Here is a 26,604-nt window from a genome sequence, read left to right as displayed (position 1 = left end):
GCTGCTTACCTGTTGCAGATTCACCTTCCTGCCTGGTAGAGGTGAACAGTTTGGTTTCTTCTCTTTGGTCTCGGCCATAGCGGAGCTTGAAGTGTCACTGTTTGAGGTTGTGGACAGATGTCACATGTTGTCACGTTGTGTTTCCATGCACCTGCTTCTTTTGGTGTCTCTTTGCTTATTACAGACACATCAGACTTTATGCTTATGGGTGTTAATTAAAAAAAAATCCAAAATGTGTTACAAAGATTTTGGTTGAGTGGGTCCATAGCCTAAAGGTAAAGCCATGCATGGAAGTATTTACAGAGGCTGTTTGGAAATACTGGATTTTTTGGTTGGCTGAAGCATCTCATGGAGACACGATCATGCAGTTTGTACTGAAATAGTGTGGCAGTGTCTTTAATGGAAACAAGTTGTTCGTTACAAATTTTAAAAAGACAGATAAGTGTTTTTTATTCCATCTAGCGTCAAACTGCAGGCTGTTTTGATGAAGAGCAGCTCAGACTGGTCTCCTCTTTGGGGCTGATGGGAACTTTGGGAGGATGTCTCCTTTTCCAGCTCTCGGCAGCTGCTGGTCTGTCCTCCATGCAGTGTGTTTGCTGTGACGGACACGGAGCTGTGGATCTGATGGAGCAGGACGGACATCGGCACGCTCCACCACAGGACCACGGAGCGCGGACAGCCTCCCTTCGCACAGGAAGCCCACGAGCACGCAGACACGATGAACTTTTAGAGCAAAACTTCTTGAGGGAACAGGAAACCCTCCTCCCCCGTTCAACTCCCCCCACCCACAGTTCCCCTCCCTCCCGTCTCTGCCTCTTCCTCCTCCTCCTCCTCCTCCTCCAGCACCACGCTATAGCCGTGAACTAGGCAGGCCAACTTGCAGAGAGCAGCTCAGCCTCGACAGCGGCTGCTTCCTGCAGAGCATCGCGCTCCATGTGCGCCGCTGAGCCCGCTGGATGTTTCTGACGCGCCTGGCCAGGATCCACCATGTCCAACCCGACCCACGACCCGTTCTACTCCTCTCCGTTCGGACCCTTCTACAGGAGACACTCGCCCTACATGGTCCAGCCCGAGTACCGGATCTACGAGATGAACAAGCGGCTGCAGGCGCGCACAGAGGTGAGCCCGCCGGACGCTCTCGCCGACAGAGGGGTTGGGCTGGGGGTGTCGGAGGAAGAGGAGGGGGCATGCACAGGTTTAGGGGAGCTCTGGAGGATGCGGGGCCAAAGTGTCAAACATTCCTGAGGTAAAAGTAAGCCGAGTGCTGCTGAATGCCATCCTCCGAGCGCAGAAGAGAAGGCAGCTTCTCCGGGGAGCACAGCAGCCCCCCAGCCCCGGGGCCAAAGGACCCCCGAGAGCCGTAGGAAGGAGCACCTCCGACTCACCTGAAGGGGGAGAGACCCCAGTGGGCACATCTTCATTTTCTACTTTAGAACGCCAGTTTTCCGTGATGGAACCTGATGGGAAGGAAGACTTTCAGAAGTTAACTGAACTCTTCCAACAATCACAGATTAAAACTTACAAAAATATCATGGCAGAGAAAAGCAAAGAAACGTGTCTGTTTATATGGCAGAACTACACTCATTTACATATTTCTGATCGTTTGCATATTGTTATCTGGTTAATGAAAGACCATCTGCAGCCCAACAAGAAAGCTTAGTTCTGCTCAAGCTCTTCCCTGCACGTTACATTTTCTCAATGAACATGGCCTTGATTCCAAATGTATGACTGTAAGACAACAAAACCACTTCAAGTTTCATTTGGCGTGTGGCGTGCAGTGTCATCCGGCCTGCACCTTTGCTGATCTCTGTGTGAGTTGCATGGGGAGCATCTGTCTTTTGCAGCTGTGCTGTGATCTCCAGCATGCAGACCAACCAAACGCAGTGAAGGACGGTTTTGGCTGCTCCTCTTCCTCACAGATTACCTGCTTTAGTTTGCTGATTTATTGCCTTGCATGTCAGGGTTTTCTGCAAACAGTGAGGATAATAGTTGATGTTTTGCCATTTACAGAGGAATCTAAAGCTACATTTTCAAAATAGTTTTCATGAAAAGAATTTCCGACCATCTTTGTTCAGTAAGTCAAAACATTTTTAAAACAAAGAATAAATAATATGACATTTGGGTGAGTGAAGCTTCATACTCACTAAGAGTTAATAAACTAAAAATACTTTAAAATAATCTCAAAAAGGGTAATGAGAAATAACCAGAGTCACACAAACTATTTGAAAGTGCTTCTGAAGAACATGCTTGTGAATATTTGTGCCTGAATTCTTTGGAAATGTTTAGGTGAGACTCAGCAGAGGTGCTGCAGCCTCGTGCAGAAGGATGCTGATGCTCCAAGAGCAACTTGCAACTTTAAGCAAAGCGACAGAGGCGGTGTTGCTGAGATGCTGCAGCCTTAGTCAGATGCATTATTCATGTGGAGTCCCAGCAGACCTGGACTCCTGTAGCACACATACCCTCACACCGAGTGCAGTCACCACACACACACACACACACACACCCAACAAATGCACGCACTGCTGCACATACATGTGCTGCATGTGCACACACACACATTTACTCAGGGATATTGTGAGATATTTGTGTAGCAGACACACTCTGGTTTAATCCATTACCTTCAGCTTCTCAGGCTCAATTATATAATTGTGCATCACTGGCATTAGTTTTCTGTTTCATATGCTGTACATTTATTCTCGTTTTCATTTTTTGTCTCTCGGTCCAGAAAGAATCAAATCATTCTCATTCAACAACATTTTTGTATCCTGATAGGCCTTCCTGATAGTTTTTATTTAAAATTTTGAATTTATTGCTCAATTAAGAAAGTCTTTTCTTATGTAAACTGTATATTTAGTTTCTATTTGTTTGAAATAACGCACAAAATAAGAAAAAGCATCCTCTTGACTCTAGCCATGACACAAAGTTTTCTTGCAGCGCATCGTCCTCACTGCTGATGTGCGCATGCCTCTGTGTGCTGCTGCAGACCGTGCTCAGTCCATCTCTGGTGGCCTTTAACTGTTGGTGAGGATGGTGGAAGGGTCGGGCTCCAGCTGCAAAGCAGCAGGTTTAAGAGGCTTTCTTCCAAAATACCAAACAAGTAGAAAAGAGTTGGAAGAAAATCAGCTGAAGCACCATAAGGACTCAAACAGGAGTCATCTAGTTTCATTTTTACCTCTGTTTGCTAGATTTTACATCTGTGTGTCATGATAGTGGTGCTGGGTAAAATGTAAAAAAAAACCTTTTTCAGCAGATTCGGCCTTTTCCATTTTTGTTAAGGTTGTAACGCAGCCATTGGAACATTAACATCTAATTTAAGAGTGTTCCATTCATACACACACACACCTATAATGAGGCAGCTTAATATAAGACAATTTTGGTTTGAGCCTCTGAAGTAACAAATCTCACAAAACTTGATGTGTGACCCTTAAATCGTTTTTTCCAGTGAATGTTTCCTGTTTGGAAAGGTGTCTGAGCACAGTGGAACCCGGGAAAGGAGCGCTCAGCCTGGCTCAAACGTGCCGTCACCTGTTGGTCCTCTTCAAAGCGTGTCAGGAAGTAGATGGGTTACAATCTGCTCCATGACGCTGTTCTCAAGATGTAAACTCTTCTTTGCATCAGGAGCATTAAATCCTACCACGAGTGTATAATAGAGTGTCTGTGTTGGATTTTAGTGGGAAGTGACATTATTTGACGGGGGTGTTGCTGTTTTTTGTGGATCCTGTCAAATGGATTTCAAGCTTGCAAACAGAGTTCTTGTCAGAATTATCACCAGAGTAAAAACCTTAATATGATGAAAGGAGGGCTATTGTTGGGTAGAAGAATCATTCACGCTCACTGGCAGGCAGCTGAGGGAGGAAAATGACTCACTGTTTGCTCCTCTGACGTTTTAAGTAGCTTTCTTTATGGGAGAGCCGACTGAGCGTCGTTGACACTCCAACTTTCAGAGGGTCTAAAAGACTCGAATGAATTTATTCTTCGGTTTGAAAGTCCACTATGTCTCCTGCGCAGAGGTGGACTTTTTGGTTTGGTAATCTTGCAGCTGCTTCACGGGTCAGAAGGAGACTCAAACAGCAAGAGAAGAAGCAAAGCTCTGAAGGGAGTGAAGGTTATAGTTTGTACATCCTGTTTGCATTTTATCCCTAGTGCTATCCTAGATGACCCCGACCCCCCCCCCCCCCCCCTTACATTGATGTGTTCTCCCTACCATGACAAAGGTGGATAAAGGTGGAAAGATTTCATGTAATCCATGGACACCAGTGAAGATCACAAATCATTGAAGAAAAAAGGTTCAGAGCACTGTCTAGTGGGTCTAGATGACCCAACTCCCAAGGTTAAAGTGCCTAGGATAGCACAAGGGTTACAGGTCAGATATGACTTTGGTGATTTCCTCTAAAGTTTTTCTTGTCTTGTTTTTGGTTTTCTCCTAGCTCTATATATCCATTTGGCTGTCATGTGTAGTTGGAGACAGTTTAATAGAATGTAGACCTGCATTAAACACTTTTAATTGGCCTTCAATCAGAAAATTATCAAATGTTTTATTCTTTTCTGTACACCTTGCTCTCAGCTCATAGTCAGGTGAAACAGAACAAAGTGTCAATCATCATTTTTTGGAGGGAAATGGCTGCAGTTCCATGTCAGAAATGGTTCATAGAAGCTCCAGAACATTATTCAGAAAGTTTGAATGAAAACACAGAATTCTGAATTGACCCCAAAGTTTCTCAGGTTCTTTCAAGACACAGCTTTTCTTCCACCAACAGTTTTCAGTTTAGTTTCCCACTAAACTGAAAAACAGTGAGACAGCCCACAGAGAACGGGGCTGATCTTTGCAGTTTACTGCATCAGTCGTAGTTTGCAAAACTGGGCAACACAACTTTTTTTAGTCAAATCTAGTTTTCTTTTACGACAATCATAATACATAATTTGTGATGATTCCTCTGAACGCTGTATGAATGTTAAATATTCAACGGCATAAAAATACCTAATTGGGAAAAATCATTTTACATTGACAAAAAAAAGCAAACTCTTGTATTAAGCAAACTTCTACAAATTAATTTGAAACCAAATGACCTGTAAAGACCCAGCACTCAAATCTTCAACAACAAAAACCATAAACAGGAATCGGATTGAAAGACCTTTCAGAAACCATGCCATATAAAGTGCATACATGCTGCACAAATGCTTTTAAAAATAAAGTAAAAATGTAGAGAGAACCAGACCACAAACCCAGAAGCCAAAAGTATGGCGTATACTTGTGTAGTACTTTTCTACTTTTCTCAAAAGCCTAATGGCTTCACAGTCTCATTCACCCATTATCACACATTCACACACTGATGGCGGCTCCGCTGTCAAACACTGGCGCCAACCTTCCACCAGGAAGAGGTGGGGTTAGGTGTCTTGCCCAAGGACACTTTGACACATGGTTAGGCAAGGCGGAAATCGAACCTGCACTCTTTCGATCATGGCTGCAGTGATATAAAGGGAAAAAAACAGACTAATTTAATTGAACATGCGTACCTGGATCAACTTAATAACATAGAGAAGGTAAAGTATTAAATAGTATTTATCTGTTTGTTGTTGTTGTCTGTCACACCGGCTTGATTTTGGAACCAAAGAGCTCAGAGTATTTTCCCTCGTGTCTGGTTAGATGCCGCTGCAGATTGGGCCTCATCAGTTGGATGTGTTGTAGAGGATCACATTAAGACGGTGATAGAACAAATCTTTGGTTGTGGAAATGTGTTTTATTGAAGGTCCCCCAACCAAAACCACCACATAATGGATCCCGTCAAAGGCTTCATCTGTCTCCTAACTTGTTTGCATCTTTTAAAACTCAGAAGCTCGCTTGGCGCTCGTACTTAAACATAAAGATATTTCCTCCCGTGTCCTGATGGAACACGGGAGGAAAGACAGCCAAACTACAAACACTGTCATGGTCTTCACCACACGCTGGTTTTGCTCATCTAATGTCAATCTTTTTGAGATGTAATGTGCATATTTTAAACACCTTTGGGAGAAAAATCCAGCTAATTATGACACAGTTAGGAAATAATTAACATTTAATTCACTGTAGCTCAAGATTTGTCTGAGAAACAGCCAGTTAGTAAAAAGGACAGGCGTTCAAACTCTGACCTCCTGGCTTAACAAAAAAAGATGAGACAATAGTAATAATAATAATAATATGTCAAAATATTGTATTAAATATTATGTTTTTTTTTTTATTTTTATCATCAGCTGCCACTCTTCTTTCATAAACAAGAACAAATGCTGATACAGAAGTTTTTATCAGCAGGGTGTCGCTGGGTGTAAAACATTGATTTATTGAATTAAATTGATCTGTACACAGAAACGTACTTTTAATTAATCTATGTATCTGTTTTCCTTAGATAACATTTATCTTATTGTAATTTTATTTTAGGCAAAAAAAAAAACTCGGACTCCCTTAATTTCTATTGTAATAATTCATAATTTCCCCCTTTCTTAATTTTAATTAGCTCATGTGAAAACTGATTTTTATAAATAAACTTTTTTTTGAGTTTTTGGAATACAAATATGAAAAAAAACCATTGAATCAAATATCTTGTCATTTATGTCATGAACTTGTAAATCTCAATGGGAATTGGTTCAGTATTTTAGTTTTATTCTTCATTCTGTTTTTCTGAAGTTGCTCATCAGGTTTGCAGAGAATCAGGTTTCCTCTCCTCGCTGTAACGAATCCTTCCTCTGGAAATCCTCTGGACTGGAAGCAGCAGCTCAGCGGCTCCTCTGTGTTTGTTCGGCTTCAGTGCTCACCTTTGAACCGATAACGTGCTGCAGCTCAAACAGTCCTGCTGTGATGATTCAGGGTCTGTTTCTATCCCAACCTTATTACTCGCTCCATTCATACTTATTACCTGCCTGGCTGTATTTCTGCGCCGGCCTGACTGCTATCCCATTACCTTCATTTTAGTGAACGTGAACCTGCTCTGACCCTGCAATCTAAACAGGCTTTGATGTAGATTTGATGCCGTACATACGGTGCGACCACACTGTTTGTGCGCTGTCGCTTCGGGGGCGCAGACCTCAGCGTTCAGCGGCAGCTGCAATGATTTGTGGGGGAATTTGACACTTAAGTGTATGTAAATGAGGCAGCAGATTAACATTCAGAGGAGGAGCTTGCTCGACCTCAGCTGCGAGTTTCATTAGCATAAAGAGCATTAATATTCAACAGCAGAGAGCGGCACACAAAATAACACTGTAAGTAAAACTACATCGCAGAGGGTGAAACAGGAGCAAAACAAAAGCATTAATGGAGGCGCTGTAATAATACCCACAGGGCGGCGTGCAGAAAGCTCTCTGCTGCTCACAGTGGCTCCAGTGGTCACACTCTTCTCTGGCTGATAGACGTGCCATCAGTAACAATGATTGGCAGGCCTTTCATTGGATTCGTGTGTCTATTGCTCCTAGTTAGTCTCTTTCTCATTATTTAAATGGGTCCGCAGACCTGACTCATTGCTATCACTATGGAACTGCATGAACTGGAGTGTTCATTACGGCAAACTCCCTTGTCCCTGTCAGGAGCAAAGTGGATGTTTTCCCATCAGGACTACGTGTCAGATTGACATGAATAAGCTTAGGGTGTTGAGGTCAAGTTGCTACTGAGCTGTTAGGTTCCCAGAGAGGGATTAAGAATGAAGACCATAGTGGGATCCCATTTGTGTTTGTGAAGATCCGTCGTTCCACAATTTACAGCCTGAGGTTCCTCTGCTGGCTGTTTGGAATAAACCATTTTGCAGAGGAGGGAATGGGGAAAATGTCACGTTTTCTTGGCTAGTTTCATGTCGTTCAGTCAGACACGCAAACGTAGATAATCTCATTGAACCTTCCATTTCTCCGTCTTTCTACATTGAGATAAATTACAGTTGAACTCATGTACGGCTTCTGATTTCTTGCAGTCCTAACAGGGTGTGTAGCAGACTCAATACGTGTTGTTGGTAAACTGAGGATCAGAGTCAAATGATTAAACCGGCTGTATGGACAGATGTCAGATCTGTTTGTGCTCCTCACAGTGGCACTAAGAAACTGCTGTTCCCTCACTCAGTGACAGATGAACACTCTTAATTAGTTTGGTTTTTCAGCGCTGACCTGCCGTCTGCAATGGCCAGAGTTACTCCTGCTCTCTGTAACAGTGCTTCTCTTTGCCTGTTGGTTGTAGGATTACAGGTAAGCTTCAAGTGATACATAAAAAAGTACAGCAAAATATTTGGCTCATTGCCAAATATGAAAGAAAATAGAGAGAAGAAAGTTTCAAGTAGATGAAAGTTTTATGAAAATGTAAAAACATTTTAACAAACCTACAATAGGTGAGATTTGGATTAAAAAAACTAACTAACTAACTAAACTAAACTAATAGTAAATGCAGAGTAGGAAAAGTTTTACCGAGTTCAACTACACGTATCTTTATGGTGCAAACAGACAGACACTGACTGTGTCAAAAACAGGTGACAAGCTGACATTTCTTATTAGAGGTGTAACGATTAATCAATGAATTGATTTATAATCCTATGATCCAACCAGATCAATTTGTCTGAGACAAGTTGTTAATATAATCAAATTAACCAATACCATTAGGTCTATAATGGATCTTGGAAAATACCATTTAGATTTATTTTACTGTCATGTAAAAACGACCAAGGTCATCACACCAGCCAACACACATGTGATGTCATCAAAAACTGATCATCCATCATTCCAGTCCAATGTGTGGACAGACTTTGAATAAAGTCATGTGACCATCCAGTGTCTAGAATGTTCTAAGAATGTTCCCTTTGGATTCTTTGGATGTGGAAAAACAACAGTGGTGAACTTTAGGAAACTAACATGTGAATGGATTTGACATTCATTCTAGTTTACTTGTTTGTTTGGACACAGATTTCATTTCCACTTGATGATCTGGAAGAAATCCAAGAATCTGGAAAACTTCACTGTTCAGTAGCAGGAATTTCTGTCTGAGTCTCACTGCTGGAAGTTTGGATGAAGAGGATCTGGATCCACTCTAGGTCAATAATCGGATCATTCAATTTAAACGAATAACGACTATGAATCGGATCATTCAACAGGAGCCAATATTGACTTTGAATCACATATTATGATTTGTATCAAATCACTGTTAAAATGAATGGTATTCTGCATCACGACTGTATTTAATAATAAAAACAAATTCTCTTAAAAGCAGGAGTTTTAAAATTGGGTAATGCCAATAATTTCATTTTAATGCTACTATTTGATACTATTGCAATATTATGCCAGTATTGTGCCTTTAATATTAAGCATAGGTGCTCTTTTGTTTACAAAAAATCCTCCTAAAGATTCTTATTTTTAGATGAGTATAAGTCCAACATAAGCATTAGAACTTGTGTTCTGTATATTATAAATGACTCATCTAAGCATCAAGATATCAGTATTTTGTGTTGATGCTTGGCTTGTTCCACTGGATTTGGTCTCCCCATGCGGTCTCAGTTCTCCTCTGGACTCCACGGTTTAACATGGGTCCCAGGGAACAGCAGGATCCTCTTGGTGTTTTTTTAACCACTGTCAGTGAAACCAGGACACGAGCGTCAATCAGAAGGGTTTCCATTTTCATGCAAATTTCTGACCAATTCTTTAAATATTTACTCTTTTATTACAGCTCTTTGTTCTGCAGAGGCTGCAGTGTTTTCAGATGTGTCCTTGGTGAAGTTCAGATCTCATAGCTTTGAGTCATTCTGTATAGAAACGATCTTAAGAGCAACATTGAGTCAGGAGTGTCTCATTTTTGGGCTCTTATTATTGGGGCTTACACAATGTTCTCTGTGAACACCCCAGTGGTATATTTACACAAATGCCTTTATTCTAGTCTTATTTGTTCTAAATGTGCCTTCCAGACAGGCATAAGAGAGAGTCAGGAATATGGGGATGGGATGATTTAGGACATGGAAAGAGAAAGGGAAAAAGAGGGCGAAGAGGGTGACACGAAAACAATGAATTAAATAAATGTGCAAAAAAATCATCTTTTGGAGGTTTTTCATCATAGAAAGCAGTTTCTTTGTCCTGAGAATTGAAGAAACCAGAAAAAATGTGTCAGTCTTGTGAAAAACGTGCATGTCAGTTTTTGATTATAATTATTTGTTTGTTTGTTAAGTAAATAACATTTTTGCACTAACTGCAGGAACATTCAATGAATGTCTTTCTGGTTTTTACTGGTGATAGAAGTCTTTGGTCGTGTCTTTAAGTTTGATCACAGTTGCAACCATCGGATGATATATTTCATATTTTTATTGCAAAACAACACAAGCATTACTTTGTTTCTAGGCTTCCTTTCAATGTGCAAAAATATGTCCACAAACAGCATTGTTGTTTACTCAGTTTGGCTGAATAACAAGCATAGTTATTATCGTTGTTCATTTTTTTCATTCAAATGAATCTCTAATTTGTTCTGTTTTGAAGGCTTATTGATAAAGAACAGGCGTCTGCTTTTGAGGGCTGCTGAAACGTTGCTCAGAGCTTTCACATTAAAAACCTGAAAGGACTGAATCACATTAACTCCTGCTTCCCTTCGTTAAGTCCCCGCCAGCATCCGCCTCTCTAAATTAAAGAATAATGCTGCTAAAAGGTGAGGAGGCTGGCAGATAGTTGTGAAGGGACAAAGTAACCATCTCCACAGAAAGCTGTGGTCAGAGCTGAATACCTTCTGCCTATTTCTAATTGTTTTTCCTTAGAAAGCTGCTCTTTGGAGCAAAGTTACTGAATAGAATAAAATTTGCTTCACTGTCTTGGGGAAAATTTGCAATCCTTTTTTTTTTCTAAGCAGTGGATCAGACTAATTAGTGAGTGTTTGCACAGAGACACAGGTCTTTGTTCGTCCCAGAAGAGGACAAAGCTTTGACCCTCTGAGCCCAACAAGAAACCACCTCAACCTTTCTTTTGCACAAAGCAGTCAAGAACTTCTTGCTTCTCTGAGCAAAGTCAGCCTCATGTTTAGGTGAGTCGCAGTTAATTTCACCAGCGATCGGCTGGAAAGACTCTTGCTAGATCTTTTACTCCTGACATTGAACTGGGACTCAGAAACTGATGAAACTGTAGATTCTTTCTTTACACGTTTAAATGTCACTTTTGAACAATTTCTTAGTTCGATTTAAATTGTTCTGTAAAACATTTTTTTTTCAAAATGAAACTGAAATCTGCTTCCAAATAGAGATGTGGTTGAAAATTGTGATTTGTCAGTGACGCCCGGCTCGGTCCTGATGTGCTCTGAGCTCACAGGAGCAACAGGTCCTCAGAGGGGACAGGAAGTCACAGAGTCTTCCATGAGTTCCTGTGGATCAAATGTCTTCAGTGGATTTGTTTAACTTATTTATTGTGTGTTCTTCCGCTGTGGCTCCTCTCAGAGAGGTTTTGTGAGCCCCCACTCAGCAAACTCAAGAACATCTTCTCACTACTGCTGCAGACAGGGAGGCAATGCACAAGACCACCAGCAGCATTTCATCACACCAGCAGATGTCTGCCACAAAGTCATGTTGGACTGACTTGATGAATAGACACGTCTGATCAGATGCTAAAACAGAAAAGGAGATAAAATGGCTCCTGAAACAACACCCTCAGCTGGATTCTTTAACCTGCAGAAATCTGCTTTTGGTTGATAGATTGACCCATATTGTGGATTTTGTGTCATACTTAGAACCCAAAGAAAGAAGAATTCTGATTCTGGTGACCAAAAATGGAGATAAAAAAAGAATATATGATGGGCTGTTGTTGCTCTTTGGACAAAAAAAACTGATGAAGCTTTTGACTGAACACCGAATGTATTAATGATTGTGTCTTCCCACATAAAATGTCAGAAAGTTTAACAGAAAAAGCTAAAAATCTAATGAAAGGAAAAAAAAAAATCAAATGAAACAAGAGAGTCAAAGTAAAACTTCTGAAAACTCAAAAATGACACCTGTTCAAGTTTTTATTTATTTATTTGAAATAGATTAAGTAAACTGGTTACGCATCATTTAAAAACCTTAAAGATCAGCTAACTCCTGTCCAGTTTGAGAAACCAAATGTTTCAATGATCTGACAAATGCTCTGCCGGGTTCTTCTGTCCATGAAAATGTAGCATTTATAGGTTTCAGTGCAAGGAAATGTACTTTGTTATAACTGTTTCAAAAGAATGCTTAGTCTGCAAATGGGCATTCATTTAAAAATGCAATGATCCAATAAATATTTCTGTTATTTGTTTTCTTTGAAAAGATAAAATACAGTTTTAAAAACAGAGTTCCTGCTGTACTGGAGAGACATTGATTGTGTATCAGCACTGATGTGATCACAGCGCAGTATCAGCCTCCTGAACATGGGATGCTTTGAGAGGATGTTCCAAGAAAATCATTTGAGGAGAAAAAAAGGTCCTCTGGTCAAATCACGAGCGTCAGCCATGTCCAGCAGGATGCCAGGACAATAGACCCACCTTTTTCCTGGTTCTTTCCCATAGTTCCTTCCAGGCTGCTCTGCGGCTCAGATAACGCACAAGACAGACGTGCCTGTAGTCAGTTCATGTCCTGTTGATCTCACTGTCTGCTGGGTCAGGGAGTGTGTCCTGAAACAGAGGGTCACAGGTTGAAGTCTTAGGTTATGTGTTCAGTTTTGGTTCCTGACAGGTAGAAAAGATGCATTAGGGCTATAATTGAAACACTCTGTGGGTTGTGGAGTGGAGAAAAACCTTGACTGGTATTAGCTCACATTTATACTTTATTTTGATATATGTTTAAAAACAAGTTTGCAGATCCACAGTCCCCTTACAGTTGTCATGAATGAAAAATGCAACAATAGACAACAAACAAGTCTTTAAAACCGGGCTGTACATGTATACATCTTTTAACATGGGACTCCAAGTTACTTCCCTCTGAAACTAGAATTCCAGGATCTATTAAGAAACTGCAATGTTTGTCCCATCTGGACTTGCTTTGGATTCAGTAACAAAAGGTGGGAGCTTTGTTATTTCCTTCTGCGGGGTTATGTAAAATATTGAAAAAGGTAACAGGGCTGGGAATCACCAATCATTTCCAGAATCAATCTGATTTGATTCACCAGAGCCTGGATTGGTTCCATTCACGATTATTTCCAATCCACTTGATTGAATTCAATTCAATTTTAAATTTACACAGTTCACACGTATGTATTTGTATAGAAATACATTAATAATCTTTATATGTTTCTAAGATATTGATATCTATAAGTGAAATAATAAACCAGTGAGATTGTTAACAGCAAACAGTGTTACATGATTTCTTAAACAGAGAAACTCCAACAAGAATGTACAGATCATTAACATTGTCTGAGACTGTAAACTGGATCATATTACAAACATAAATGTTCTGTCTCTCCTGGAGGAGGTGTCATTGTGATCACTAGGTGAAGCTTGCGCTTTTGCATTACACTTTATTCCAGAAGATTTGAGCAAAAAATTGTGTTTTAGACCATAACTGGTTAGTTTAAAAAATGTTTCTTTAAAAGAGGTTGAAAAATTCCTGCCTGTGAGTTAATAAAGCTGTTCATTTACTCAGTAATGTATGTTTCGGTCGACTGACCGTTAGCATTAGCCGTCCTATGGGAACTTCCATTATATGTTAGCATCAAGCTAGCAGACTTTGGCTTTACTGCTGTCATACGTTAGGTCACCGAAAAAGGAAAGGCATAAAAGATCGATTTCTACTTTTATGGAATCTTTTATCGATTTATTAAGCTTGGATTGATTCAGATTGATTAATCGATTTTATCAACCCAGCCCTAGGATAACATTTTGACCTGAAGAAATTCCAAGATTAATGTTTATATGTGAAGTTTAATAACTGAATTTTCACTCAGCGTGATTTGTAGGACAAAGTGGAAATTCATAATTTTTCTCATTAAATACATTATATCCTGTAAACTGAGCTTAGACTGACAACAGGGTGATAGAGAAGAGTGTCTTTCAGTGCTGGTCTTCCCTGTTGTGTAATTCCTGCTGTATGCTTTCATCAGCAGATGCAGTGATCAGAGAAAGGAACGATGTTGTGAAGGTAGATTTTTGCTGCGGCGCCTTTCTGCTTGGTGAGGATTTCTGGGTGTGTCATCATTTTGCTCAGCAGCCCCTTTATTCTTATATGTCTTTCCTGTTCATTTGATTCAAAGTGATTTATTCTGGACACATGCGGCACACGCATGCCCTTCACATAGTCCAGCATGTGCGTTCTTCATCGGGGAACACTTATCAGTGAACCACTCAAACACCTCCAAAATGTTGCATTGTTTTTTTCTGCTGGTCTCAAAGGAGAAGAACTTCATCTGTGAATCAGGATGTTGGATTCTAGAGAGTCATTGTTTTTCCTTGTGCCGTTCATGTGCAATGTCCCATGAGAAAACGACTTTAATGCTGTGTCTGTAGTCCAGGCACCCTAACTCTCCTTCTGTGCCTGAAACTTTATGTGAATTATTCAGTACTGAGAAAATGACAGTTTGGACTAATTATTGCAAATTGAAATCCCAGTGGTCACACATCATACTGAGGTAGCGGAGGTACAGTATATTAGAGACATTGATGATCACTGATATGACATGAGCCTGAAACAGGGATAACAGAAGTGCAACTGTTGCAGGTATGTCTTCAGTGGTTTACAGTTTTTCTCTGTCGCTTTAGTACAATTCTCAGATCAGAATGAAATTCCCCAAACTATTTGTTCAATCTTCACATCATGATGTCACTTGTGCACATCATATAAGCAGTTTCTCACTTCTTTGAACAAGTTGCAATTGCTTTGGTACATCCATGCAAATGATTATGTACAATTCTCTGCTCTTTGCTACATTATCAATTGTTTATGTCATGCTGATCAAAATGTATTATATAGTTCACTATGCAATAGTCTTACTCCTCAAATCACCTAGTCATTAGTTCATCGTATAAGTCATTAACTGCAAATGGTTGACCAAGTTGTCAAAATGTGACAAACATATTTTGCTGCATTGCAAGAGAGGATATTCTCTGTGATGTGGATGAGAATTTGTGGCCTAACATACAGGAACGACAAGAGGTGTAGGAAGACCACACCAATTCCTACTGCACTGCCTGTACTGTTGGACAGAATATTGTCCTATCTTTTTTCCCTTAGTGTTACTGTTTGCAGTGGGTTTTTTTCTATGTTGGTATGACATGGTCTGTCAACAAATTACAATATGAACAATAAAAGTATAAATGTGAATCTTGTCCAGTCTCTTGCAATCAAACAGAAAAGGTGTAACTTACATTTTACAATAATTTTCATCCAAACTTTAGCCATAGTTTACATCAGAACCTCCCTCAAAAGTACACAGTTATATTGACAACACGACTAAGTAATTTGACTGTCTTGTTCATAGACAATGACACAAGGACTTGACATTCTGATGGCACTGACATGTTCAATGACATAAAGACTTAGTTTTGAGAAATGAACTAAAGATTTTGAGCAAGTTACAGGCTTTTGCAAGAAATCTGTAGTGTTTTGCTGTTTGTACAAATTGTTTTGAGAAATGCACACACGTTTTTGCAAACTTCAATTGTGATCTGAGAATTGTACTAAAGCGACTGAGAAAAACTGTATTTTCTATATTTCTCCGTGAATCGCTTTCTCTATGGGCGCGGCTATCTTGTCTTCGTCTTCCCGGCCTAATTGACCAATGACGGGACGTTTTGGTTGCTTTCGGATGAGAAAGGAACTTTCTCTCTGAACTGATGCTTTATTCAACCCATCGGGACGATCAGCATATATATATCGCCGAATCTTGACTGCAGCGGTGGTGCGGCGCGATGCAGAATAACCAACCCCATTGATCAAAACTGAAACATTTGAATACATTTTTCTATCTAATTTATTTGTATTTCCTAATTACCATGATTTAGTTCAGTTTTGCTCAAAAACATTATTGACATTAATTATAATTATTATAAGTATTTGGTGGTTTGGACCCACACTCCCTTAAAAAAGAATGTTTACAATGTTTAATTTTGTTTGTATGTTTGTTTTGATATTTCCCAGATTACTAAGTATTGGTGTTAAAGAATTGATGTATTATGTTATGGAAAGATAGTTTAAAGCAGATCCCATATTTTGATGTAATGCAGAAATCGTTCAAATAAATGAGGTACTTTCATAGAATATCATAGTTACTGGTGTTTTTTTTTGCCATTTTGCTTTGATGTTACTATCTTTTAGCAATTGTATGTTTTGCAGCTTTTAGGAAAAGCTTAGATTGTAGGATTGTGTTACTTTTAGGAATTATCCAAATTCTTTTTTAGGACCAGCAAGTCCTTAATGGCAAGTCAAACTAAGGGTTTGAATTACAAATCATGATGCTCCAATTAGTCTTAGTTTCTTGATTAAGAAGTGAATAACTAGCTGCCAGAATGTACCAGAATTGATCTAAGACCATGTATTTTTCAAAAATTTCGCTCCGCGTCCGCCATATCGCTCAAAGAAAAGTTCTGGTATTTTTTCCTTGCCTGACCTTCATCACTGAGTAAAGCACATTTCCTTAGATCAGTACTCCAGCTGTCAATCCAGTCCTATAGTTTTTAGCAACTTCAGACCAGTGTCCAACTTAGAATTTTTTATTTAGTTTTAGAAAAAGTTGCTTTTATAGAGTTTCTCTTGCAAAACAACATCTTTGAGACAAACCAGTCTGGTTTTAGAACGAACCACAGTACTGAGACGGACTTGTTATGATATCTGGTGTGCCTTGAATTCAGGTCAGATCTCAGTGTTCTGACTTCTGGGACTCTGTATTTTACTCTTTATCCTCTGTCTGTAACGTCAAAGTACACGATCCCCAATGACAGCCCTTTTTGGTATACTTCCGGACAATCATTCTCTCCCTCCTTGGTTAGAGGACCTTATTGCCTTTCTGACACTACTTGCCCGTCGGACTATCTTGATGCACTGGAAAGATCTTCGCCCACCTACTCACTCAAAGTGGATAAAAAACTCTCTTTCTTTTATTAAGCTGGAAAAAATCAGACATTCTCTTAATGGTACTGAATGTAAATTCTCTGAAATTTGGTCACCTTTCTTTGAGCATGTCATGTCCTTGACCTTAGAAACGACCCAGTGAACTTTCAGGTACATTAACAGTTATGAGGTGTGCAGTGTCTTTGCTGTTCATAGATTGGTAGCACAGTATATTGTTTGTAAGATTTTATTCATTCATATTTGTGTACATTGTTGTTGTTTTTTTCTCTTTTTTTTTTTCTTTGTAATTGTGGGTTTGAATTGTTTTTTTTATTTTGAAAAATGTATAAATAAATCATACATAAAAAAAGATCTCAGTGTTAGTTCTACTTGATCTTAGTGCAACTTTTGATACTGCTGATCATCAAACTTATCTTTTTTCATTGGCTTTTAACACCAGAGTAGATGACAATTAGGCCAGTGTTTTTATTATTGTTTATTTTACTGTTACTGTAATTTTTTATTATTTTTACTTGTAATTATATTTTATTCTACCTGTGCATCACTTTGGATCTCTAGTGGCTGTTTAAGTGCTTTACAAATAAAGTTTTGATTGATTGATTGATTGATTGATTGATTGATTGATTGATTGATTGATTGATTGATTGATCACCTGATCCTTGTAAAAAGACTTAAAAGTCTTGGCCTTTCAGGTATTGTTCTTGAGTGTTTCTAATCGTATCTCATGGAGAGGAACTTTATGATAAGCGTGGACATACACTTTTCTGGGGTCCATGAAATAACTGTGGTGTGCCACAAGGTTCCATCCTTGGCCCCTTGCTATTGAACAATTACATGCTTCCTCTGGGGAATGTCATCAGAAGCCACAAGGTTAGCTTTCATAGCAATGCTGATGATACCCAGCTGTACATAGATGTATCTCCTGATAAAACAAGGCCGATAGAAGCACTTTTTAAGTGTATTTTAGATGTGAAATAATGGCGTATACTTATATAGGGCTTTTCTACCTACAAGGCCCAAGGCACTTTACAGTCACAGACCCATTCACACACATATTCACAAAATGGATGATGGATGAATGGATGGATGGATGGATGATGGATGGATAGATGGATAAATGGATGGATGAATAGATGATGGATGATGGATGAATGGATGGATGGATGATGGATGGATGGATAGATGATGGATGATGGATGAATGGATGGATGGATGATGGATGGATGGATAGATGATGGATGAATAGATGGATGATGGATGGATGATGGATTGATGGATGGATGGATCGATGAATAGATGGATGATGGATGATGGATGAGATTTGCACAGTTGTAATAAAAGTATTTGTTTAAAAGATTCCAGTATAAGGCAGCTGACCACATGGGAGTTGCTTGAGCGTCTGTGTGAAGGGCCGCACAGCAGTTGTGGTGGATTTCTTCAGATGAAGAACTGAGTATGAGCGAGAGCCCAGAGCCTCAGCTCAACAGTATCTGATGAAATCAAGTATTGATGAAGACTCCTGCTTTGCAGTAAGAGGAAGTGCGCTGAGTTGATTGTTTATTGGTCTCATTAGAGCAGCAGGGGAAACACAGGCTTGATGCCTGGAATCGTGTTAGTGGGTCAAAGCCAGAACCTGCATCCTTGCCTTCGTTCAGGTTCTAATTTCTCATGGGTGCGGCAGATAATTCCATTTCCCTGCTTTGTTATTCATGCACTTTGTAGTTGCTTTAGCATTTCATCTGTATTGATGTAGGTTACTATGATGCAGTGTCTGTGTCTGTGCTGCATCTATTGACAGATTTGTGTTTGTCTCCACTGAGGCGAGACTCTGCTGCTGCTGTTTGGTTAAGTTTGTTCCGGTAGTTTGTGTTTGGGTGAGCAATTACTGTTTGTCGGTGTTTTCTGGCTGCTGAAAATGTTAGAATAAACCGAACAGAACGCAGCAAAAGTCTTTTAAAGTGAAGGTAATCAGACTGGAGGCTGTGAAATGTGATGGTGCAGATAGGAGATTTCTGTCTTTACAGTTTTTACTATACTGATCACTTGATGTGAAAGTATAGAGATCTTCTCTAATTTAGCTAAAGCCTTTTAGAAAATTGTTTTCTGTGAATGAGCATGTCAGTGGAAACACACAGAATGATGTTAGGAACCAGTCCCGTCTTTTTGAATCAAACTCAGCAGTGCTGCATGTAATCGGCCCCCATGTTGCATTGAAACAGCACACATCTGTGCATTTTGACCCGGAGCCCACATGAGGACACCATCAGTGTCTGAACCACGTTCCTAACTCCTGCCTGTGATGTATGACAGTCAGAAACAGAGGGGTGCCTAAATGAATGGATAGATTTGACATGAACCCAGGGAATATCTCTGGTGACTTTGTTTAGACGTCAGTCCTGCAGAATGTGCAGTGGCTGTCAAAGGGTTAGGACTTTCCTCCTGCTGCATTCATTTCTCTTTATTTGCATAATGCTTGACGGGTGGCTGTATGGACGCCAAATGCAGCAGCATGTGAAGTCTGCGTTGCTTTAAAAAACATTGGAAGCCTATGAGGATAAACCTGTGCTGATACCAAAGTGACAAATGTGATTAAACCATGCTGTTCTCACAGGAAGACTTCACTAAGGTACTCAGGCTCTCCAACAGACGCTGTAACCTCAGGGTGTGTACACCATCTCCACTTAGATTGATCTGCATCGAGTCCTGAACCGTCGTCTGGGTTTTAACTGGGCATTTCTGTTTTGAACCAAAACTTGTAAACAAAACCACATGACTAAAGATCTCTTCACTCATTGGCGTGGAATTATGAGGGCGGGGCAAAGCAACGGGAGGCAGAAATGATGGATGTCCTTTGCAGTCCTTGTTGGGATAAACTTCATATTTTGCTGACCCATTTTGAACGTCCTTATCAACGTCAGGCTCAACACGTTTCAATTGCTGTTCTGGTCCGACTGCTCTGCCCTGTACCACCCAGAATCCCCCTGAACAGGATTCACACATCAGGGCATCCACCTTCAATGTTAAGTGAATGTGCTGATGGGGTGAAAGGTCTTGCAGCTCATTTTTGAGGGTCGAGGGTGGCATGATTCTCTAGTGGCAACATTATTTGACACAGAGTGACAAAAATTCAGCTGCGTGTTGAATTTTCAGCGTGCGCCTTGTTGTTTACAGAGCATCAAATAGCTGAACTTTGGTAAATATCCACGTTGCATAACCAAAGAACTTTTTATTCAGACTTAAGTTAATTTTGTAACTACCTGCCTTTTATTTATTTATTTTCTGTCTTACGTATTTTGTTTAATTAATTAATTTTATTGCACGTTACTTTGTTATATTTTTCTGTAAAATGTGCCTAATAAATAGATTTTTCTTCTTCCACCAGGAAGTTGGCTTTGGTAGTTACTTTGACAGTGCTGTTTTTGTATAGATCCTCATTTCTATTGCAAATCAAGTTTTTAATGAACTCTACAAAACTGACATTTTTCTGTTTGGTGTAACAGTCTCAAATCAAAGTCATAGCTACAGAAAGCTGGACATGGAAAAAAGATCCCTTTATGAATCTGATATGATGACATAAAATACATAATTAAAATGGCCTCACAACCGTTTGTTTGGCCCAGTAGACCTTTTCCACCTGTGCGTTTGTGCTGAAGCTGCTGCTTCTTGGCGACAGCTAAGCCTGTTCTGCCCAGCCGTCTGCTGCACTGCATTCCGCTCAGGAGCTGAATGGGGTTTCAGACGTTGGTAATACTCCAAGGTCAGGCCCCAGACACGCCTACACTCTTGGAGGCTTCTTTTCTGCCACAAGAGGCTGGAGGCAACAACAAAAGCATGCAGCCTGAAACACACTTGCTTGCAGAATGTTTCATGCTGAAAACAGAGATATTGGGTTGCTTTGAGAAAAATGGCCTCGTCCCGCGAGTGCAAAAATAAATGTAAACTAATGTACAGACTGAGCAGGGAATAATGTGGCTCCGCCTAATAAAGAGATGAGTGGCTTTGTGTATACATGCAGCACTCAGGAGCGTTGTTGAGTGTTTTCATGAAACCATCTGCCTCTGTGCAGGCATTATTTTATGTGAAGACTTAACCCCCAGCTCTGTTACTATTTATTGAGGATCCTCCATATGCTGTTTCACCAATCCACTGGATTTCCTACAAATCCCGCCGGCCTGGCCAGTGCTGCTGATTTGTGGGTGGCTAGTGGGCAATTGACACATTGATAAATCCCCTTTAGACGCGGCGCTATTCATTTGAATCAATAGAGCTTTATCGGCTGACGGCAGTCACAGCCGTCAAGGCTGCAGTCGTGTCAGTTCACCGCAGGTCCCTGGAAGTCTGCCTGATTTGTAGCATTTGACACAAACACCGTCATGCCATGTGGTTCGTCAGGGAGTCCGCAGGCGTAAATGAAGGCAGGATGTCGTCTGTCAGTGAGCAGCGGCTGGAAGGATGGAAGAAGAACCCAGAGACGGATATGAAGACAGGCAGGCAGAAAAAAGCTCAATCAAATATTTTAAGGGAGCGCAGTCCCGACTTCCTCTTTCATAGTAAAGATGTGTCATTTGTAATCTTAGAATCTGGGAGCAGACGCAGTGAAGGCAGAGCTCCTGAGAGATCCTCACACACTCTTGGCAGGTTCAGCTTCAGCCAGAGGATTCGTGTGGCCCGTTCCCACTGGCAGAGCTTAAACGGTTCTCCGGCCTTCCTGGATCTGATCCAGGGTCTTCTCTGTCCAAATAGATCCGTGCCAAAACCAACTGATCTGGAGCTCAGCCAGCCGCGTCTCACAATGTAGGGACATAAAGACCAAAAACTGGAGCAACCTCCATGTCCAGATAGGAATTTCTAACTATCCAAAAACATTTTGCTTTCAAAAAATAGAGATGATATGGGGACATTTAGTTTCATCTCTTGGTAGTCAGATATTGTGTAACTAAGAAGATGAACAGGTTAAAGAAAAAAATATGGCTTTGTAAAAACCAGTAACATGAGAAAAAACCTGAAAACTGAGCGGGAAAATGAAAGTCAGAATTTAGATTTTTGGAAAGAAAACAGTGTTAGGCGTCAGAGGATAGGAGCTTATCCATCACTCCTCTGTAAAACAGAAGACTCCTGCAGGTAATTCAAGAGTCTTGAAGATGACTGGTGATAAATAACTAGAAATATCAAAATCACTAAATTTCCTGAAATGCGTGAAATCATTGAACAGTTTTTTCTAAAGGGGGACATCAATGGATTGAATTTGTATATTTGCTGCTTAAGAAAAACTTGGAAGACCCATACATTTATAAAAAAGAATCCAATCCAACCCACTTCATTTATATAGCACTCAAACAGGCAGTTTCCAAAGAGCTGTACAGTGACCAAAAACCCGGCAAAAGCTTGACAAAACTAAATAAAAACAAAGTACACCAGTAAAATGAATAAGAATGAAATAAAAATAAGAACACAGATAAAAACAAGCAGGTAAGAGCGAATAGAAGGTTAGGATAGGCAGGTGTTTGGTACTTTCCATATGCGCTAACTGGCACTTAACTGGCTATGAAGCAGCTCTTTAGCCTGGAGGTTCAAACATGAAGATCAAAATAACTGGACAGATGACAGAAACTACTGCAGTTTTAGGTTGCACCACAAAGACTCTACCAGTGAACTGCCGTTGATCCAAAACCATCATCTGTCAGTCAGAAAGTGGTGGTTTAATTCCAGGGCCTTGTCCATGTCTTACTGGTCTGAAGTGTCCAAGTGGCCAGTGGGTGTGTGCAGGTTAACAAGAAACCTCGACCACATAGGAATGTGCTGCATGCGCATGTACTTTCAGTGTTTGACATGGCAGGTTTGTCTACAAGTGAAATCCAAGAGGAGAACTTTCCTGTGAAGAAACTAGACTGTGAATTTGGCTCAGACGCCGGCGCACACATCCAGCCTGTGCTCAGACTCAGTTCCTGTCAGGATGGAGGTTTAAAGGACCCGAAAGCAGGATATGTGGCCGTTGACCTACTCTGGTTCTTGATTATTATTGCTAAATAAAAAGGAAAGCATGGACATAAACATCAGACTACAAAAACCTGAAAGAGTCATCATTTAAAGGCTAAAAGCTGAGTTGATTGGCATTAAAAACTACTACTTTGAACAGAAAAAAAGCATAGCTTTATTTAAGGAAACCAAGAACGTTCAACAGAAAACCACCAACCGTAAAACACCTATATTTGGGAAGTGTTTAAAATGAACTACATTGTTGCTAACCAAAAGTCAAACACGTAAATAGCAGTCTACATTTCTGTAGGGATGATAAACACGATTCAGACGTATCCTGTAAATGTGCCTACAGTGTCCGTGACCTCAGAGAACTTAGGAGCTACTTTACAAAGTTTATTCTTGTCTAGCACGCTGATATAACAGTCTTACATAAACCATAAAAAGAACAAAAATGATGTGTATAAGGTTTTATTGAAAGTCATTCCAAAAATATGGCTAATGTTCTGTACGTAAAACAGATGTTGGTAGGTGTAGTTGAGATGTGGAGTCCGACTCTTCCGTGGCCGTGCCTTCCTCCCCGCTGTCCTCGCATGCCCCCGCTGCTCCGTTATGAGATGAGGCCGGTTTGAATGTCTGTCTCCATCACTCCCTGCTTCTTTTGTCTCGGCGTGCCACACGGCTGGCTCCATGTGTCTCTCTGAAATAGATGTTTTCTCATGACACGGCACACGTGCTGGCTGTTCACACCTGCTGACCCTCACAGTGTGACTCAGTCAGGCAAACGCAAACAGACACACACGGCAGCTCGTGCAGCTCCCTCCCTCCGGACAGCTGCCATGTTTTAGCATTTGATTGATTTTTGAAAACATTTATTAGGGGGATCTCTCTGACTTAGCTTGCATTAGAGAAACTAGTTACAGACTGAAAGTATTCAGGATTAAAATCATGTGAAAGTGGAACATATTCACTGCTGTGCCAATTCTGACTTAATTACAGTGATTCTATTTCAATTCATTAAACCCTTAGTAATTTCTGTGCCCGACTAATGAGGCAAAATGACAGAAATGTGCTCTGTCAGGCTTTTTTAATGAAACTGTTGGCTTCTGACCTCAGTTTGAATGTGCGCAGCCTGCAGGTGTTGGTCAGCGTAACAGAAAAAACAATTGAAATGTATTCTTTTGCCATTTTTGACGTAATTAATAAAAATACCAATCAATTAATAATCCAAAATAACTAGCTAGCTTTTTTAAAATATTGCAAGTGTGAACACTAAGATCTAAAAAAGCTCTCAGTTTCTTCAGTTTTAGGATTTTATCATTCAGAATGTAAGAAAAAAATCAGATCTCTCTCAGAGAAATTTGCAGAATGTAAAACTTGAAACACTTCCTGTGTTTCTCATCCAGTTCAGATTTTTGAAAACTGGGATCTGCTGATTAGGATTTTAGGTGATTCCAAATTCCAACAGTGGCATTGCAGAAGACATTTGGACTTTGTTTTTTATGTCTGAAACTGGACGGAGTGAATGGTGCAAACCTCAAAGACACACATGCTCTCAGGATCACCTGTTGAATAGCTGCTTTCATGAGTGTTGGGTTTGGCGCCTCCTCAACACATCTCCCTCTTGGATGGGACTCTTCTGGAGGAAGACCCGCTGACCTCCTGGTGCCCTGGTCACCGCTCATTTGGCTTGATGCTGCTTGATGGTGACACTGCTAATTGCTAACATGTGGGGAGTGTTTGTGATCCTTTGGAGCTGGCGCAGAATGAAACGTGCTGATCTGTCACGAGGTGTCAGAGGAAATTAGCTTTAGCAGAGGGGGGAGGAGGGTGAGGGTGGTTCTGACGGGGACGAGGGCAAAAGGCTGGTAGAGGAGTCATCCCCCCTGCAGGATAAATATGCACGATTCCTCTCCCCCCAGCTTTAGTAATAACTGCTGCTAAAACTACAAATACATTTGTAGTAAAACTACAAACACTTGTTACTTTTTCTACTTTAGAGTCTGTACTTTAAAAAAACATCAATTTTTCATGTAATCACAGTGACAGGTGTTTTTTCTCAACCTATCATGCACCTGTAATTACTGTCACCACTGTTCATGATACTGTTACTATGGGCCTCTAGTTTGGTTTGCACCATGAAACAGTTTACTAATACTACAGTCTCTGATCCTGTGAACAACACAGAAATCCACAAGCACGTCTGTGTTCTGCTAGCAAAAATTCTCCCATATTCTTCCTCATAGATGTAAACATTTAGGCGTTGTGTTGCAGCTGCTGTTCAGATAGACGTGCTCTGTGTAAGTGAGGGAATGAGCATGCTGTCGGGCCTCTGCTGGTATGTCAGGCTTGTTGGAGCCTCAGGCTGGGCTCACCAAGGCTCAGGCACTGCGGAGCACTGGCTGCATAGGTCAGCATTAAACTTTCTTCTTTAAGACACCACTGTGACCCTAAAAATGCAGACTGCTTTGTTATTCAATTCATATTTTTATGTTTAAAAAAAAAATCTTCTTTGTTCTCTTATACAATGTCTATATTCTGTCCTTTAACACAACCAGTAATCATTTTTGAGATGTTCTGCTGCATGCAGCCTGCATGGTCATGCTCTCTTTGTCTCTGTGTCTGTTGATCTAAATCCATATCCAGAAAGTATAAGTAAGGCCGACGAGACGGCATGGAAGCCTGAAACCATCCGACGCAAAGTGAAGGACGGTTGCTTTCGTTGAGTCTGTCAATTTCTCATTATGGACACTCGTCGGCCATTATGCCGCTTATACCATGGTCCCTTAAAAAACTACAGAAAGAAATATTCAATCAGTGGTAGTACTTTGTTCTTGTTCATTTTAAGGTTTAAATCGCTTTTTCACAAAAAGCATACTAATTGATACATGGTGCAACGCATTGTCATGGTAACAGCTACAGAGCCCACACCGACCTCGACCACAGCGGCAAAGAAAAGTGATATCTATGCTGATTGTCATGATGGGTTGAATAAAGCATCAGTTCAGAGAGAAAGTTCATCTCTTACCCCTTGTTTTTGTCCTGATGATGAAGCTAAAGTTTGTTTTAAAGAAGCCGGCGCAGTGACACAGAACATTTAAGCTATGTGACTGGAACTTCTTTTTAGTTTTTAGTTTTGCCAATCAGAATCGAGTATTCACCCGGACCATGGCATAACCACGGTTACTTTAGTAGAAGAACACATAAAGGTTTCCTATAAACCAAAACAGACCATGCTGGTACAGCACAAAGTTCCTCACTTTTGGTGACTCACCCTTGAGCAAGGCACCATGTTAAACCCAATCTGTTCTGGTCAGTGTTTGTGTTTGGAGTGTGGGTGTGTTCTGAGGGGGGGTTAGGGGAGACGACAACTGTGCTTTCATGATGACCTGAGATCCTTCTCCTCTCACAGGAAAGTGACAGTTTGTGGTGGGACGCTTTTGCCACAGAATTCTTTGAGGAGGACGCCACCCTCACACTCTCCTTCTGCCTTGAAGATGGACCAAAGAGATACAGTAAGACACAAACACAAGTCTCGTTAGGATTTTGCTTAAAAATTAGGAGCCTAAACACTCTGTGTGAGTCATGTATTTTATTTGTTCTTTTTAATTTTACTGTGTTTGAGATGGTTTTGAAATCTGCCATGTGATTG

The 26,604-nt window shown here is 40.5% G+C and overlaps 1 protein-coding gene across 6 annotated transcripts in view; it reads left to right on the top strand.

The window, feature by feature from the left end:
• The first annotated feature begins 567 nt into the window (after nucleotides 1-567).
• ldb2a (LIM domain binding 2a) overlaps nucleotides 568-26,604 on the top strand; it is a 94,066-nt gene continuing 68,029 nt past the window's right edge. For 2 of the 6 annotated variants that reach the window (XM_078953838.1, XM_023959479.2), the window contains exons 1-2: nucleotides 571-1,119; nucleotides 26,365-26,467. In XM_078953838.1, coding sequence (XP_078809964.1) covers nucleotides 988-1,119; nucleotides 26,365-26,467 — 235 coding nt within the window. In that variant the 5' untranslated portion in view covers nucleotides 571-987. Of the gene's footprint in view, nucleotides 1,120-26,364; nucleotides 26,468-26,604 lie in introns of all 6 variants that reach the window. The other 4 variants (XM_078953837.1, XM_023959478.2, XM_078953834.1 and 1 more) reach the window with 4 other exon arrangements.

This window comes from Oryzias latipes, chromosome 10, assembly GCF_053564925.1.
Source record: "Oryzias latipes strain Hd-rR chromosome 10, Olatipes_Hd-rR_3.1".
NCBI lineage: Eukaryota > Metazoa > Chordata > Actinopteri > Beloniformes > Adrianichthyidae > Oryzias > Oryzias latipes.
The sequence above is the reverse complement of the archived record's forward strand: the minus strand, read 5'-3'. Positions and strand labels throughout refer to the sequence as shown.